The sequence below is a fragment of the Thalassophryne amazonica genome, chromosome 3, assembly GCF_902500255.1.
Source record: "Thalassophryne amazonica chromosome 3, fThaAma1.1, whole genome shotgun sequence".
Classification (NCBI taxonomy): Eukaryota; Metazoa; Chordata; class Actinopteri; order Batrachoidiformes; family Batrachoididae; genus Thalassophryne; species Thalassophryne amazonica.
In genome coordinates, this window is record NC_047105.1 from 50,137,495 (window position 1) to 50,156,139 (window position 18,645).

General features: G+C 41.1%; 1 protein-coding gene across 3 annotated transcripts in view; it reads right to left on the reverse strand.

Moving 5' to 3' along the window:
* The window catches only part of pax7a (paired box 7a), a 109,495-nt gene that overhangs the window by 22,479 nt on the left and 68,371 nt on the right, over positions 1–18,645 (reverse strand). For 2 of the 3 annotated variants that reach the window (XM_034166225.1, XM_034166223.1), the window contains exons 9-10: positions 12,187–12,436; positions 8,343–9,712 (exon numbers count right to left, since the gene is read on the reverse strand). In XM_034166225.1, coding sequence (XP_034022116.1) covers positions 9,597–9,712; positions 12,187–12,436 — 366 coding nt within the window. In that variant the 3' untranslated portion in view covers positions 8,343–9,596. Of the gene's footprint in view, positions 1–1,301; positions 1,499–8,342; positions 9,713–12,186; positions 12,437–18,645 lie in introns of those variants that run through there. The other variant, XM_034166224.1, reaches the window with a different exon arrangement.

An 18,645-nucleotide genomic window follows, 5' to 3' on the forward strand; every position in this document is an offset into this window, starting at 1 on the left:
GTTGCTGTTTAGCTTTGTTTACTTTGCTCATCAGTCTAAAAGTTATCGGACAAAAATTAATCGGAAGATAATTGGTCCGATAATGGTTTTTAAAGTTATCTAAAAAGATAATCCGATAATGAAAACATTATCTTCGATAATTATCTGTTATCGGATTATCGGACCTGTGCCCACCACACCACCCACATGTGTAAGCTCTGAAAGTTTGGGTAGTGACAGATGCAGGTGAGGACCAGTGAACCCCCTATTTCTGGCCATGTTGGCCACAACATAAACTAAAGACAGGCTTTGCTGCTAATTGCATGGTCCTGGTGGCCAGTGGAATTCCAATGTTTCTTACTGTTGCATCAATAGAACTTGATTTCATTTTTCAATGCTGACAAAGTATGCATCTTAGGTATTGACTGTGATATAATATTGCAAATATAATAACAGCATGACGACATTATAATGAGCAGAAACGGACTAAGTTTCTTCATTGTACATAGTTTTTCTGTGTCTTGAACTTTATAGTGGGACAGTGATTTTTACAGCCCACAGCAGATGTTGAGTTTGTTTTTTTTTTGACACCACAAGCCATTGAGCTCTTATGTAGGTTGGTGTGTATGAGTTTTCCAGAACTCCCACAATGCAACACTTTACACGTGACAGATGCCCTTGTTGGTTAGGAAATGGTGACTTACTGCTTATTACATAGTCATTGTGAGTGTTTTGCAAATGACTGATTTTAGGGAAGTCTTTGCACAGCTAACCTGCTAAAACCAAACACTGGGCAGAGTACAGCTCGCGCGTATCATGTTCTGCATGGTGCTGACAGAAAACCATGTTGGTAAGAGATGAAGAAAATCACGCGTAGCTCTGGAGTCTTCCAGCTGTAGACAATTATGAGAAGTAGATTATGAGTCTACATTTATAAGCTTTAGCTAATTATTTCATCTCCATGTGTTCTCACTGTGCTGTGCAGGATTTACATGTCCCAGGGAAGACGAAACCGCTGTTTGGAGCAACTTGTGGTGCTATCAAGATGGATTTTAATTTGTTGATGTTAATCCAATTGTTTTAGAAATGTAGCAATTTAGAGTAGCTAAAATAAATCCATGGCTTTGAAAATGAACATAAAAGCCCGCACTGCAGTTATGTTGCTGAACATGTTTTTTTTCTCCCTGAATTTTAATTTCAGCCAAGTACAATTAGATGTTGTGAACAGCGAGAGCTTTGAGAGGGAGACAGGGAACAGTACCTCTGTGTGGGGTGTGTATTTCTAAATGTGGGGTTTGGGAGGCCGTGATTTTTGGACCGACCTGTGGGGACAGCCCATTGCCGACAGCGTTCATGTGGTTGCTGGATGCCGATGGGCTCATGAAGGTTTCGGAGTAGGTGGAGAAGCTGTGGCGATTGGACGAGAGGCCGTAAGCAGAGCTGCTGTCGGCGCTCAGGCCACCCTGGTGCATGGACGACGGTGGCAGAGGTTGTGGTCTGTGCAACGTGCTGCTGACCTCTGACACCAAAACAACACAAACAGCACACAGGTAAGAAAGACAAGCACCCAAAAAATGCCCAAAAGTCAGTCACCATTCAGTAACATTCAAAGTCCCATTTCAGAAATGTCCCACAAAGCGCTGCAACGGACAACTATTTTATTTATTAATTAATCTGGTGATTGTTTTGACAACAAACCAACTAATCTTTCAGTTTATGAAAACCGTTTTAAGAAATACAATCAACTTCTCAGAACCCAACATTTAAAAATTACTTAATCTGAAATTCAGACAGTTTACATCCATTTTAATAGAATTCACCGTGGATGTTTAAAACTCACATAAAGCAGCTCATATCTGGTTTAACATATTTAGTGGTTTAACACCACCTTAAACTAGTTTAAATTGGAGTTCACTTTATTTGCCTAGATTTATCCAAATTTAAAACCAAAACGCATTATTTATCCTGTTTAAACCAACTTTAACATAGTTCACTGATGTTTAAAGACGGTGAAACGTAAAATTTTTACAAAAACATGTTTTATGTCACTAGATTTACAATAGTTTAAAACCAAAAAACAATATCTTACCTGATTAAACCAGCTTTAACATACATACTGCTGATTTAAAGCTGTTTAATGAATGTGAAACTTAAAATTTTAATTTTTTTTGCATTTTAAAACAGTTTAAATTGGAACATATTTTACTAAATTAGATTAACCAGTGTTTAAAACCAAAACACAGTATTTACCGTGATTAAACCAACTTTAACATGGTTCACTGCTGATTTAAAGATGTTTAAAGACAGTGAAATGTAAATTTAACAATTTTTTAGGTTTAAATCAGTTTAAGCTAGAGCATATTTTATTTAATTACATTTATGAGAGTTTTAAATGCAGGGGTGGTGGCCAAGTGGTTAATGCGCTTGGTTTCAGTGCAGAAGGTTCTGGGTTCAAATCCCACCCCTGCCACATTTCTCCATGTAATGTGGAGTTGCGTCCGGAAGGGCATCCGGCGTAAAACCTATGCAAATTCAACATGCAGATCCACCTTGGATTTGCTGTGGCGACCCCGAGTGCAAACAAGGGAGCAGCCGAAGGGACTTACTTTTACTTTACAAGAGTTTTAAACCAAAACACAGTATCTATCCTGATTAAACCAGCTTTAGCTTTGTTCACTCACTGTTGATTTAAAGATTTAACTAGATTTACACCAGTTTAAGAATGATTACAGAAGCCAGAAAATACAAAAAATTAAAGGCAATATTAGAAGTTTAACATCAGATATTTAGCTAGATTTACACTCATTTAAGACATTTTAAACAGCTATGAGTTATTGGTAAAGACAGAAAAAGTACAAAAAAGTAAATATTTGTAAAGAAGTTTAAAAATCAAATTGAAACCAGTTTAAACCAGAACATATTTTATTTTATTTATCTAGATGTGGATGAGTTTAAGAAAGATTACCACTTATTCACAGTGGAATAAAGACAGAAAAAAAATTAAGTCACTGTTTTTAAAGCAGTTTAACATCAGCTGAAACCAGTTTAACCGAGAGCACATTTTATATTATGGGATTTACCAAAGCTTAAGAAGGTTTACAAGTGATTCACGGCTCTTTCAAGACAAAAATGAAAAGCATCAGAGGGCTGATGCAAACACTGCGCTCTCTGAACAAACATGACTTCTTTTTATGACTTCCTCATGGCTTCATGACAACAATTATACAACTACCAATCAATCACAAATATTGTGCTGATCAATCTAAACTTCATATTGCCTCTCTAGCCCTAATTGTTGCGGAGATGTAACAGAAAATAGGCTTTTTGTACCATGTTTCTGTTGAGCTTGACCTTTGTCCGATCATCTCCAAAAGTTAAACGTCTCGAGATATCTGCCCAAGTAAGATTCCCACCAAGTGTGGTGAAAATCTGGCGAGCTGGTTTTTTTAAAGTTATCTTGTTCACAGACAGACACACGCACACACAGAGGGCCAATCACAGTACCCTGCTTCACTGGTGCATAGAGTAAAAAAAAAGTCAATATTTTTAAAGAGGTTTAAAAGTCGTTTAAATCAGTTTATCTAAAATAAAACAGAAAACGGCAAAGTGGTACATTCAACAACCTGGCAAAACTCAAAAATTGTCATTTTTCTTTATCTTAATCTGACTGTCAACAAACTAATCGATCACTTGACAAATTGTTTCAGATCTACTTCTAATTCATAAACCGATAGCTGCTGTTTAAACAAACAGCTACTTTTGCATAATTACAGTGCACACAGACCAAATATTGTTTGTAATGTTGAATCAAACTTTGAATGCTAAATTGGAAATATCACTAATGTAATTTTTGCCAGAATTGGACTGGGTGTAGCCGTGAGCCTCTCACCTTGTGATAGCGTTGTACTAGGGTATCGCTCGACTCTGGTATTGATACGTGTGTAAAGTTTGGCATCCCTGTGGGTGGGAATCCTCCAGGAAGCAGGTGGTTGAAGGCAGCTAACTGATTGGCTCCGGCCTGTTTGCGCCACCGAGCCCGTCTATTGCTGAACCACACCTATGGGAAAAAACACATAAAGGAATTTATTTTTTACCTTTTATTCAATACATCTTCCATTATGTATGTTTTTGGACATTTTGACTACAGGATGTTCAAATCTGCCACCTGTGATTAATATGCCGGTTGGCGTGGGTGGTGGTGCTGGTGGGCTAGTCCCTGTGGGAGCTGCTGTAGAGGCTCAGTGGTCTGTCCCTGTTGTTCTTAAGTGGCTGTGATCTGTGTCAACAAGCTGCCCTAAGCCTCCTTCCGAAGGAAAAAGTCATTTCAGGGTCAGCGGTAGGCTGCTGGCCTCCACATTAGACAGATAACTCAATTTTAGTTTCATCAGTCCACAGCACCTTATTCCAAAATGAAGCTGGCTTACCCAAATGTGCTTTAGCATACCTCAAGCGATTCTGTTTGTGGAGTGTACACAGAAAAGAAGTCCTCTGCATTGCTCTCTCATCCAGCATCTCCTTGTTCAAAGTGCGCTGTATAGTTGAACGATGCACGAGACACTATCTGCAGCTAAATCATGTTATAGGTCTTTGGAGCAGGTCTGGGGTTGACTATGACTGTTCTCACCATCCTTCGCTTCAGCTTATCTGAGATTTTTCTTGGCCTGCCACTTCAGGCCTTAACTAGTACTGTGCCTGTGGTCTGCCATTTCCTCACTATGGTCCTCACAGTGGAAACTGACAGCTGAAATCTCTGAGATAGCTTTTTGGATCCTTCCCCTAAACGATGATGTTGAACAATCTTTGTTTTCAGGTCATTTGAGAGTTGTTTAGAGGCTTCCATGTTGCCACTCATTAGAAGAGATGCAACGAGGGGAAACATTTGCAAATGGCCACCTTATTCCCATGACTGGATTCACCTGTGTAGGGAGGTCAAGGGTCAGTGAGCTTACCAAACCAATTTTGTGTTCCAATAATTAGTGATAATGTATTCAAATCAATAAAATGACAAGGGTGCCCAAATTTATGCGCCTGCCTAATTTTGTTTAAATAATTATTGCACACTAGACATACTAAATACTAGACATTTCATTTCACTTCTCAAATATCAGTGTGTTCGTCTGCTATATGACATATTTAACTGAAATTTCTGATCCAGACAACCAATGATTTATAAAAGAAAATCATGAAAAATTATCAGGGGTGCTCAAACTTTTGCATACAATTGTAAATTATGCAAAGTTTCGACAACGATTTAACTGAAGTGCAGGAAAATAAAATTAAAGTTTTGTAATTGTATTTATTATTTGGCACATTTAGTTGATGTCATGTTTTACAACTGGCATGGTTGAGATGTTTCCTTTGTTCAGAGGTTGTCTGGTTACCAGGGACTGATTAAAGGTGATATCAACATCCATTGTTCACTGTTCCTTAATATCCCTAATTTCTCCAAAAATATTAGTCCTACCAACTTGCCGTTTTCACGGCGTTCATCCTTGACCCAAAAACATAAGCATACCAAACGGCAAATGTTAACTGTCCCCATTTTCTCTGTGATTGAAGTTACACACACATACACAGAGGCCATTTCACTATTAATATGGAGATTCATTACAAAATAAGTTGCTCCCAGGGCGCTCCACAAGGGTAAAGGCTAATCTTACTAACCCTCTAATGTAAAAACCCCAACCAACCCCCAATAAAGTTAAAACAGCAATAAAATTAGCTGCAATCTTGCAATAAACTAAAATAAAAAAGATACTTTATAACAAACAGATCTGAGTGCACATTACATTTTGTCAGTTTTGTTTCAAATTTAAAGTGAGTACACCTTTAATATTGATTAATTCTCCTAACAGAAGACATAATAAACATTTCTTGGCTCCTGCCCTTTTTCCAGACCTGCCCCCAAATTTATTGGTTTCTTTCCCAGTTTAGGCCTAAATATTTCAGCAAGTTAAAAAAATGGATTAATGCATTTCTGATTAAATAAGTCTCTATTCCAATGTAGACACAGCATTTTCACAAATTAAAAAAAAAATAAATAAAAGGTTTTTGCAGAGGTCACAAACCATGAAATAAACAGTGAGCAAAAGCACAATCTGTTTTGGATCTTTAATTGATAACAGTTACGCCAGTGTTACAGTAAACACACCAACAGGCTGAAGGTTGTAAATACCAAATACAAGAATCCCACTACTCTAATACATCATACAGCAGAATAAATTATACCGTGATAATATACACACATGGGATCAGGGTCAAACAGATGGGAAGGGGTGAGGATTTGTATGCTTTAAATATCCAAATGTTTTATTGATGTGAGTGTTAGAAATGGTTTGATACACTAAAGACAATTCTAAATTCTTCCTTTTTAAAATATACACATGAATGAGACATCCAAGCAGAGCGCTTCACTTCTGCGTTTCAGTGCACAGTCATCGTTACATCACTTGAGTCCATGGAAGTCTGCAGTTCAAACATGACTCGATTCAGTTTTCCCAGAGCGGAGCCGCTTTCTTCTTCCTGGCCGTGTCCCACACCCAAAGTTCAGGCATGTTAGAGCCACAGTCCAGTTCAATCTGGTCCAAACTCATAGTCAGTCAGTAAGAGCAGAAACGCCCTCAGAACACTCCAACACACAAAGATCCAGACAATATACAGCAGGCCAGGGAGTCCATCTGTGACAGGATTCGTTTTCCAGTGGGCTCAGTTTGATCCTCTTTTACACATTTATAATGGAATTGAGATTTCCTCCAAATTTGTGCAATTGTTCCATACTTAGTTGGGCCAGAAATTGAAGGAAAACATTTGGTGGAAACAAAGTGAATCAATTAAATACAATCAAACAAAAGCAATAGAAATGACGAGTTAAAGAAACTCAGAACATTTACTTCTACAGATCCCTTGCTTACCTCCCACTCAACAATAGTTTTATTTTTGTATAAAACATATTTATAAACAACAATACACATTCTGCTCCAGCTACTATACAGTCTTGGTTTGAAGGCGGCTGAGGATCGAAATCCTTTCTCGAGTTAGGTTATAAATTCTGTGCAGGTCATTACACTGATGCCAAAAGTGAAAATCAAACCCATCTCAAGGGAACAGCTGGTCTGGAATCGTGTTAAAAGTCAACTATGAGAGCGACACAAATGTCCAATACGCAATGTTCTTTAAGTTATTTTCCTTTTTTGTACATTTAATGTAAAAGCGGAGGATTAGACGGGGATCCGGTCCAAACCAGAGTGGGGAGCCAATCAGCGGTGATACCTGTGCCCTTTTACAAACCGACTGGATTATATGATTTTCCAGAGTGCATGTGAATGGCACAGTGTGTGCACTTTTAATCTCCTCACAGAAAGCCCTGGAATGCTTACATATTTGTAGACGGAGCCTGGAATGTTTCAAAGGAATGTTGATTTTGTCCAACTCAAGGCACATTTAGAAAATGTGCTAACAGCTCTGCAATAGCAGAGATACTGGCTAGTAGGGTTGGAACGACAGGAAAATCGTTAGTGGACTACTGAACAGCAAATAAATTAACATCAAAATCTAAGCAGTGAAACAGTGAACAAGAATGACAGTGATTGATTTCTTTTTCTTCAACCACAGGCTAATTTATGGAAAGCACATTTTGATTCCTCATACCTGTGGTGCAGATTCTCAACATTTTCTGGAAACAGAAATTGATCTCTGCATTGGATTATTTGCTAGAAACAAATTAAAATTGAAACTAAAATTAAAAGAGTTTTTCTTGGAAATAAAAGTAATTATTGTTTAAGTCAGGAAATATTGTACATCAGCTACAGTGGAAATGTGTACATTAAATTTTCTCTCTAAATTGAACACTTAAGTCATGAACATATTGAATTTAAACAGATATTTGAAACAGATCATTTTATAATCAATGTATCCTTAATTATAGGAAAATCCAGCCATCTGAATTAACAGACATTTTGAAAAGATGAATATTAGTCAACTAGTCAGGCATAAGGCTTGCTGTAGTCAACTTTTAGTACAAGTCAGTGGTGGGCACACAATTCAGCTGATCAGCTAACACCTAATTAGCAAAGCTAACTTTTTTAAACAGATTAGCTTTTTAGCTAACTTTAAATAGCTTGCAGCTGATTTAGTTCTGCTAACTTGAAATCAGATAACATTTTTTAAAGTAAAGTTTGAGTTTAAAATGTCTGGTCACCCTAAACTTATACACTTGTTCTCAAAAGTTTACATATCCTGGAGAATTTTAGATTTTCTTTGGCCATTTTTCAGAGAATATGAATGGCAACACAAAAACTTTATTTTCACTCACGGTTAGTGGTTGTCTGAAGCCAATTGTCAAACAATTGTGTTTACAAATCTGATCTTGGCAGGCTAAAACCTTTTTGGAAACCTCCATGTTTATGCTTCAACATATTAACATTTCAGCTCGTTAGCGCTGATATCAGGGTTTTAGAGCCAAAACATGAAGCTAAAGATAAATGTATATCATAAAAGTTAGCAGTTATTGCTGGCTTCAACAAAATGCATTAGAGGTTTATTGGTTTAGTGTCATCGCACTTACCTTTTCAGTTAGTGGATTAGTGGTTATCAAAGCTAATTTTTAGGTTAGCTGTGCCCATCACCACTACTAGTCGTTCCAACCCTACTGGCTCCCATTGGAAGGGACGCTGTGAATTAGCTTTGACATTACATTTGTGTGATTTAATCTGCTTTGCACTTTTTAAGTCACACAGGATTCCCTGGCAGATGGGATTTAGGAGAGGGCAGAGGAGGTGGAATTGCGTTAGCCCTTCTTGGCAAGGTCCATATTTCTAAACAAAATACATTAATTTCCCCAATCCTGTTTTTAGAAAACAATGCCCCCTCCCCACGGACTGCGGCTAAGGATGGGATGGAGGTTAGAAGGGGAAAGCTTTTGTCCCTGCAGAATCCATCCAGCCAGACTTCCCACAGAGTGGCCAAGTTCTTTAGGAATGTCAAGACGAATATGAAAGTAGGAAGGTCATATCGTTCGCCAATATTAGAGCTCAGGGAACAGGGAAGAGCAGCTTGGAAAACAATCATCCTCTCTAAAGTGTGCACATATGCAGATGCTCGCTACCAAATTGCCTCACTCATCCGTTATGTTTTACACACCGACATCTAACGGAGAAAAGAGATACGAATGGAATCAAAGAACAACATAAATCACGTTAATCATAATCATATAACTGCATCGATAAGCTTAACAATATCAAAAAAGAAGAGGGATAAGAGTTGTTTAAATGATATTGGCTTTGTTAACTACTATGAACAGGAAAGTACATGTTGATGGCTCTAATGTGTGCTGGACTGCAGCCATGACAAAGAGGAACCCGGGCCGAGCTGCCTCTGGGCTGGTCCTGCTGGGTCCTGGTTTGGGTTGGGAATGTTTGGGAGTAGGCAGAGATGCAGCAGAAGGTGTCGAGCTGCCTGGCAGCTGACAACAGCGTGAAAAGTTTAGTTCTCGTCCAAGGGCCACATCTTCTAAGCCGGAACCGGAGTCCATTCCTGATGGGGCATGGAGGAGCATTGTGGAGGGTGGCAGAGGGTGGAGGGGAAAGAGAGAGAGAGCTGCAGGACGTGTCCCGAGGTTCCTAGTAGGCCTGTCCTGTCTCCACCTGCAGCAATCCCAGCACAGCCGAGTGGTCTCCCAGCTTCATCCTCCTCTGGGTGGACAAGCTTACGTTCTTAGCCAGGTAGTCCACAGCAGCTTCACAGAGAAACAAACAGACACGTTAGCAACAAAACTCAGACACAGACGGATCTGTGAGAGGTGCATCCTATTCACTCCCATTTCATCGCTCTGATTAAGGCTGAAATAAGTTGTGGCAGAAGCAAGTGAGTCAAATATAAAACAATTGACAGGGAGAGACTGGAAGATAAAAACCCCTCCCATCCCTTGTCTGAGGTTGGCACACTGCTGGCACAGAGCATGTGCTTCCCAGTAAAGTCTCCGTGCTGTCACTCATGCAGCTCCCTGTGTGTTTCTATGTGCCAGTCTTCATTACACGTGGCATCTCTGATTTCATGCCCTCCACACTCCACATGGCTGATCATTTTCATCCTCAGACAGCAGCTCTCTCCTCTTTCCTCCATTCATTACCCATCGACTGCACTCAATCACCGTCTTAATTAACCTCACATCAGCTCACATCCACGTTGCCATCACTTTCTTGCTGATGACAAAACGCGGGCATGCGCGGCACGGGAAAAGCCATCACGCATACCTTTACCGGTGCGCCAACTTAATGCAAAAAACACGGGTACAAAAGAAAGCAGGCACACATACGGCAGATCACTCTGCACGTAAACACTAACAAATGTTGCCTAGCTGGCTCTGGCCGGCTCGTTGGGGAAGTGTGCTTCATTTTACCTCTTATGAATGGCTGTGACAGCATCAGTCAATTATGCTAATCTAATAAAGCAAACTCTTTCCTGGCTGCAGGGCGTGTGTATGTGTGTGACGGAGGATAGAAAAAGAGAGAAAGAGGTGGGCAAGAGGACACTGCAGCCCCTGAGGGTGTGTCGTTCTTTGAAGTGGCCCTCTCCTCTTTCCCATCCAAGTGGAGTGGGGTGTGACTAAGACGGCTACCCAGGAAGATGGTGGTGGTGTTCATTGGTGATGTGTGGTGGTGGGGGGTGTCCTTTATCAAGAGCACGTGTCTGCCTCCACCAGCCAGGGTGCAAAGGTCAGGAGCTGCTTTTGCCTAGAAGTCATTTTTTAAGGTCCAGCTACACTAGCATTTAAATTTTCATACAATTCATTTTAAACTGTAAACTGCATGGATTCAATGAAGGAGGCAGACTAATGCAGATATTCAACATTTTTTGGAGATTTAATTTTTAGTGAGCTTTGACCCCCTGAGGTGCACAGACAACCGACCACAAGCCATCGGGATTCTGCTGACGTACAAATCTACAGACATAAACCGTGCACATAATCAATAAATCGAACTGCTTTGCGCAGTCAAAGCAACAGTGGCCTTAGTGGCGACTATGACCCTAAGATTAGCAACAAGGCTTCATAAATGGCCTGCATACAACATGCTTACTTCACATGTGGCTGCCTGAACAGCCCAGATATATCCCACTGTGCTACCGATCTTATTGAAACAAATGTGCAAAATAATAACTGCAATTTATGTTAAAAAATGCCAATCTGGCCCAAAGGATGGAAACTTTGCAGACTCACTCACTGACTGACTCTACTATGCCCACGCATGTCCTGATCAACAAATCCATATAGTTTAAAGTTAGTAGACAGGGATGGATAGCATGTTTATTAGCCTTTCATTTGTCATTGTTAAGATATAACGGGGTTGTTAATAAGCAAGCTAGACAAGCTTAGCTGCTACAATGAATTTAAAACGTTAGCTTCCTTGGGAAGCTAGTGCATAGCTACTTTCAATCAAGTTTGCTCAGTTTGCTTGCAAAAACTTAAAACATTTTGTTAATAACATGTATGTTTATTGTGGAATGTTCGGTGTGTCCACAGGCTTATGGGTTGCCACACCAGTATTTCACAAATTAATTTTCAGACTAGACTTCAATTCATCTGAAGGGAATTCACCAAAATCTTGTAAGCGTTTACTTCAAATGTGGTGAACTTTGGTGTTTAAAAGTGTTTAATGCAAATTACAACCTATTTTGCTACTGTTGACCAATTTTATAAAATGAAAAGCAACCAAATCCTAAAGCATTCCAGCGACACATCGACAAAAATAAAACAAGAGACAGTAGACAGTATAAGAATGTTCCCTTTGTGTGATTTGTAAGTCATTATCCAGTTAGTTACCAAGCTAGCTATCTTAGCCCAGTCATTACAGGACAGCCTGGCTGAACCAAGTAGCTAAATAGAAAAAAAAAGATTCAGCTTGTTTGTAAAGTCTACAAATGTGTGTTCACTGGGTAAAATTAGCTTGTAACACAGATAATGGTTTTATTAAATAGCTTAAGCATTCCAGTTATGGCATTAGATATTTATGTGCGGTGAGTATCACAGTGGCTGCAGAATGAAACGTCTCAGGCCCCACCTCATCCCTTAGTGTAAACCAAGCTTTATGGGTTTTTATTCCATATAAATGTGGAGTTTTTTAATGAATTAACTTGTTTATACACTTTAAAAACCAAAACCATGCACTCGGGTATGAAACAGTTCAGGATGAACACAACGGCTGTACTTACTCTGACCGTACTGGGTGTACTGGTAGCCTGCTGTGACCGGGTCCACACTGTAGCTGGTGGCGCTGTAGGTGGGGGGGCAGTATGACTGGGTTGAAGCCAGGCTGTCCACGCTCTTGATGGTGTCAGAGCGCTGGCTACAGCTGGCTGAGATGGGATTGGTGCTCTCCAGGCTGCTGTGCAGGGGGGAAATGGAAAAGTCGTGCTGGGGCTGAGAGGGTACAGCGCTGGGGTTACTAAGGATGCTCATCACCTGGAGGGAGGGATGGGAAGGGAAAGGAAGGGAATGGAAGGGAGGGGGGTGTTAAAAATTTAGAAAATTGAGGATCAAAGCATTGACAGCGTTGAGGAAAAGTACATTTTTCCGCAAATATAGTCCCATCCTAGCACTTCACGGTAAAGATACAGCTATAAATACACCATTTCAACTTTGAAATAGGGAAAGGAAGAGAAACTTCCTCATCGTTTTCTAAAAAGCAGGGGGAAGGGTACAAAATGGGTGAAGAGGTTAAAAAAAAAGAGAAAGGGAACAAGAGAGACCGTTTCCATTAGCTGGCGCTGCCAGTAAGTGTTCTGCTGTGGGACAGAAGGGTCCCAGGGTGATAATAGACCCACCATCCTTTGCCAGACAGCCCCTGTCCCGGAGCCTGAGGCCTGAGCTCCAGCCTACAGCACAACAAGCCAAGGGAGTCCATAATCCCTTGCCCCTAGCCTACCCATCTCATGAATAGTAATGGAGTTGGAACTGGTAAATGATCCCTTCAGATCCCCACACAAAGTACAGGTTCCACAAACCTCAATGAGGGGCTTGCTGGTACAGAAGGTTGGGGCTCGCCCGAATATACAGAGTGTATGTTATTCATAGTGCATAAAAGCTCCCAATTCAAAATATAGATTCATGTAATAGCATGCGACATTCGTCAGAAGGTCTCACAATATGTTCAAATGGAAGAGATTACCTCTGGTGCTCTGACAGTCTGAGGCACAGTGGCCCGGAACACTGTGAAGAATTTTGTTTTCACATGCTGAGAGTTTCTTTAAGTGAAAACGGAGGCAGTTAAAATGCAAACGGTCCCACACATGCTTCCCTCCTATATAGCAGCAATGCTTTCCTTTTCGACATCAGGTTCATGTTGAGTTTTCGCTATGCTGCACTGGCCTTTGGCCCCTTGGCTGCTAAACCAATTAGCCCATCATAGAGGTGGTTACACAGGGGCAATACACACGCAGACATATGCCTGCATGCACACACGCACACACGCATGCATTACATGAGCAAGCCAAAGAGAATGCACTGATGCGCTCACGGAACCAAGCCAGAAATATCACACAGAGGTGTAATTAACCATACTCTGCAAATTAATCACGTCTTTACAAAAGCCTGTCAGGAAATTCGAAGCGCTCAAAGCCCATCAGAAATAAAGGTTGGTTAGTCACTTCCACATGGTTATTCTATCAGTATGAAAATCCCCCACATCTGTAGACAAAGTATGTGACATGTATCCATAAGAGAGAGATTCATGGCCTTCTGCATGCTGGACACATGTGACGCACCCATATGGAGGCGAGCTGCAGAGCGTAAGGAGGCGGAGCGAAACACTTCCGGACGTGTTAAAGTGAAGGAGGCATTTGTTAAGTGTCCAGCTGCAGGGCACGAGTCCATTTTAGTCATTGGTTAATTGAAGCTTGATTCTATCGCTTCCTTATGAAATTGAATAGCCAACAATTGACCAAATTACTATTCATGCTAATAAAAGTTCTTCAAAAGAAAATGACTTCTTATCATTGACAGTTTTGCTATTTTAAGGAATTTGGATGGGCTGTCAAAGTGTTCGATGGTTCAGTTGTCCTTCCCAAGAAGATCCTTTGTTAATTAATAAGCTTTGCCTTAGATAACTGGCCAGTTTTTTCTGCAAGACGGGTCAATAATCAATGCTATTTTACCATCCAGTCACCCCAACACAGCATAAACCACCAGAGGCTTCCTTGGCGGAGGTTATGTTTTTGCCCGTTTGTTTGTTTGTTTGTTTGTGAACAGCCTGGAACACACAATTTTTCATGTATCGTTATGAAAGTTTTACAGAGGATTCATATCCTGATAGGCAAGAACTGATTCAATTTTTAACGTCATAGGTCAAAATCAGGAAAAATCCCTATCCTTTAACATTCAATACATTTTCAAAAATTCATAACTCTGTCAAAAAAGATCACTCCTTTCATGTTTGACACTGTGATTTAGGATGGTATCTTTTACTGACGGACAAAGTTTGATCCAGATCTGATCCAGGTTACAGACTTTTGGCCATTTAAATTTAACATTGAAACCCCCATTGAATTTAGATTTTACATTATATCCTAATTAAATGTACCCCAATCACTCTCATATTTGAAAGTGAGGTGCAGACTGGCACTCACTATCGCCTGACAAAGTTTAATATGGATCTGATCCAGATTGGGGATTTTGTGGACATTTGAATTTAATATTGAAAAGCCATTTGGTGCACATTTTGCATTATATCTCAATCAAAAGTGCCTCAGTCACTCTCATTTTTTTGTTATGGATTTACCTACACCACCAAAATTGAATGGAGGATCTAAATTTATGCCTGTGAAAACGATCTGAAAAAGAATTCAGAAACGGAAAAAGTTGGAAAAAACCTACCACCACCAAAAAACAAACTTTGATTCAAGTGCATGAACTAAATACATAGTCCTGACATTTCACATCTAATTTATCTTATGAAAAGCCACTTCTAACAGGACTTTGATCTTGAAAATGTTTTCCAAGGTAAAAATTTGTGAAAATGGAAACTGGTGTTGGTGGAGGTTTGCGCTCTTTGAACACGGTGCTGTAGTTTATTTTAAACTCTTACGGTATTATTTCTAACACTTGCAGTGTTAAACCTTGCACAGAGCTGTTGTATGGACTTGATTTAACATGTGTAATTTAACACTTTGGAGGTGAAATTTTAAGCTATCCATGAGCTGAGCAAGAAATGAGAAAAAGCTGTTCTTGAGATGCCTCAGAACCAGAAGGTTGTCAGCTTATATCCAGTCTGAAGTGTTTGTCTGTGGTGTTCCTATAAACAATGGCCAAACAGTTACACATTTAAATCTGAACTATTAAAATACTCTCTATAGTGTTTGAATAGACACTTTCATTCATCCACTGCAAATTTATTAAAGTATAAACTGAGTAAAAGTGTAAACACTTAACACTGAACTACTGAAGGTGTTTGCTGTGATAAGCGCAGACGGGCAGCTCTGGTCTCTTGGGTGTCGGCTTGACAGGGTTCACAGTAACCTTAGCGCCTCAGTGCGAAGCACAGCTTTGTTACTTTAATGTTTCATGAAGCTCCTTTGGTTCACACTGAGGAGCCAAACAATACTTAGTCACATGAGCACAAACAGTTGCAGGTATATCTGCTGCCACACTAAACTATACCTGTAAAGTACTTAGGTTTCGCTGGGTGACTCTGGTTTTGCACAGTGGTCACCACAGTGGATCTGATGTAGACAGTGTGTTGATTTGGCACGAGTCTGACGCCGAAACGCTCTTTATGACACAACTCACTATGTTCAGGGAGAATGTGGCACGGACCACATTGAACCGGGAACCTTCTTGTTTAGACACAAGCACACTACCACTTGTATCACTACGCTGCCATCTAATCTAAGATCAATAAGCAGAATATTTCGTGCTGTAATTCAAAATCCTTCTCAATGATCAATAAAGTTTCTCTCAAAGAAATTAATTTTTTTTGGTATACATTAATAAGACTATATTGCACATATTTCTCTGTATATTGTGTGTAATATATGACTGAATGTGTACCAGTGTCGTGTTTTCAGCTCGGACAGGTTTAAGAGATCGTATAGAGTCTGAATTAGTGTAAAAATGTTCAAGTTGAAACGAAATCTGAAAATACATTATGTTTCCTGTGTAGAAGGCCTCCACTGAACCACTTCCTCCCTTCTCCCTCCATCCCTGCCTCACCTCTCTCCCCTCCTCCTCCTCCGTCCTCAGCAGTCCAGAGTTCGTTTGTTGTTCCACGTTGTGTGAGTGCTGCTTTGGGAGATAATGCGAGCCAGGACCTAGTTTAAAGGACAATGCTCCAGGGTGTTCCCCCCCCCCCCACCCCCCACCTTCCCACTCCTTTCCGCTGCCTCTCTACAGATAGATTACTTTATAAATAATAATAAAAAAGTAATTAATTCTCTCAACTTCTGAGCCCCTCAGCCTGTGGCGAAGTGAATGGGGTAGTGAAAAATTGATACAATGTGCATCCTTTCAGATAAATAAACAGACACAAAAAGAGGCCTTTTCATACTTACATTATTTCTGCAACAGTCAAATTACTTTTTTTCCTTTTCTGTGTGCGTGTCTGCCTGAATGCTTGATGACTTTTTCTTTGTTCAGTTTGTTATTTTCCAGGAAAAACCCTGCTGCAAGTGATCCTAGAAAATTCTGCAGACTACCCCCCCCCCCCCCTTATTTGACAGTCTTTTTTTTTTTTTTGCAAGTTTTTCACACCTGGTGAGAATAACTTTGCACGTGCACGCTTGTGTTAGATTAAAACAGCACCAACTCAAAGGTGCAAAGAGATGAAATAGCGCTGTAAAATATGATAGCCTTACTGGGGGTGCAGGGGGGGCAGACGAGAGAAGGGAAAGTGATATATCATGAGTGAGAGGAAAGTGGAGGCTTTGGGGAGTACAAAGACTCCTGTAGGACTGTGCTGGCCTGAGGGCTAGCCTGCCTAGAGAGCTGATAGGAACCCCTTCTGTTCCATTCCCGGCGCCAGCGCCAACACACCCCACTCCACAAATACTCTTAATCTGCGAAGACTGGATTAGTTCCTCTGTCACCGATAACTCCCGTTCTGCCCAAATCAAATGCCCCGAAGATGTACCTTTAAGTTAGGCAGAGGTCACCGGGGCAGACGGGGAAAAATGAACACTCCAAATGCGTGTAAGTTATCTGAGCGCTGCAGAATAGCATCTTGCGCCTTAGCAGATCGGCCCGGCAGATACTCGCTTCAGTGGAGAACGATTAAAGATCCGAGACAATGACACCGAATTTCAGATCGATATTTGAAGGCCAGTCTGGAGGGTGTGATTACAGGAACAGAACAGGGTTTAAATCTGTGACCCAGGAGTTAGACAGATCCCGTGTCTGAAACTGGCTGACAAGGGGAGATGTATGTGGAATATGAAAAAAATAGGCTTAAAAACAAATAGATATGGCAGAAAAGGCTTTTTTTCACCAATCTAATTTAAAACTATGAGAAGAAGAAACAGAAAAATAATAAAATATGAGAAGCTCCTACTGCTGGGATAGGCTCCACCCCCCCCCCATGACCCTTGTTTGGAGTAAGCGGGTATAGAAAATGGATGGATGGATGGATGGAGAAGCTCCTCCCCTCATGTGACTCGACTCCTGCTCCCGCAGTGTCCCGCCCTTCCCCCAACCCCTGACATGAGAAGGCCAGCCCAGTGGGCAGTAAGGCCCCTCATCTGAGCAGACAAAATGACTATTTAAAAATAACAGTGATTGCATGAATTGAATTAAAGCATTTTGGTCACGGTGGAGGTGGCGCGAGGGGTGCTGTGGGGCCACAACAGACGGCCGGGACGGTGGCAGGCAGCAGATGACGGCTCTGGCCTGCATGCCACTGTGCTAATTGGCTGCGGCACATTAATAAATACTGAAAAGTGTCTTCCGCCAGCGCCACAGGATGAAGAGACTGAAACAGAAAGAGAGGTAGGAGTGGAAGAAGAGGGGAGGTAGTGCTGGAGGGGGAGAAATAGGCCTTTGAAGAATATGGGGTGGGGGGGAGCTGGCGTGGTGCTAATTGTGTTCAATTAAGTGGCTGATTGGCACTGACAGAATCTGGGCATTGACAAGTCAGGCACAGATGAGGACGATTAGCGGGCAGTGGAACAAGCTGTCACTCCTCACAACACGTTAGCCCTCCTGTGTGTCTTCTTTCGCTAACTATTCATGCACGCACTAAAACAAAAGGAGAAGGAATTAAATCCACATTTATTTTACCGCTGGCCACACCGCTGCTCAACTTGCAGGACAGCTTGTTTCATCTCAGCAGCCGTACTCCATGTTTCAGACGCACAGCTGTTCCAGCCGCAGGAAGGTCTCCCACAGTATAAACTAAGCCGCGCACGCTAACCAGAGGTTAATGTGCCGTCTATTGGTCTGCAATTGGAGAACGTGTGGGGAGCAATCCTCTATTCTCTGCTAGTGATATGCTTGAGTAACTATGGGATGGATTCAGCCACTGGGAACAAGAGAGGCCCCTTCAAAGTGTGCACCCGCGTGTGCGCACACACCCACACACACATGCATGCGGGCTCTCTGCACCTTGCACTGGCGCCTCTCCTAAATTAAACGGCAGATTTTCTGATTCCAGGAGAATGGTTTCAGCGAGGCAGGGCCTGTGTGTG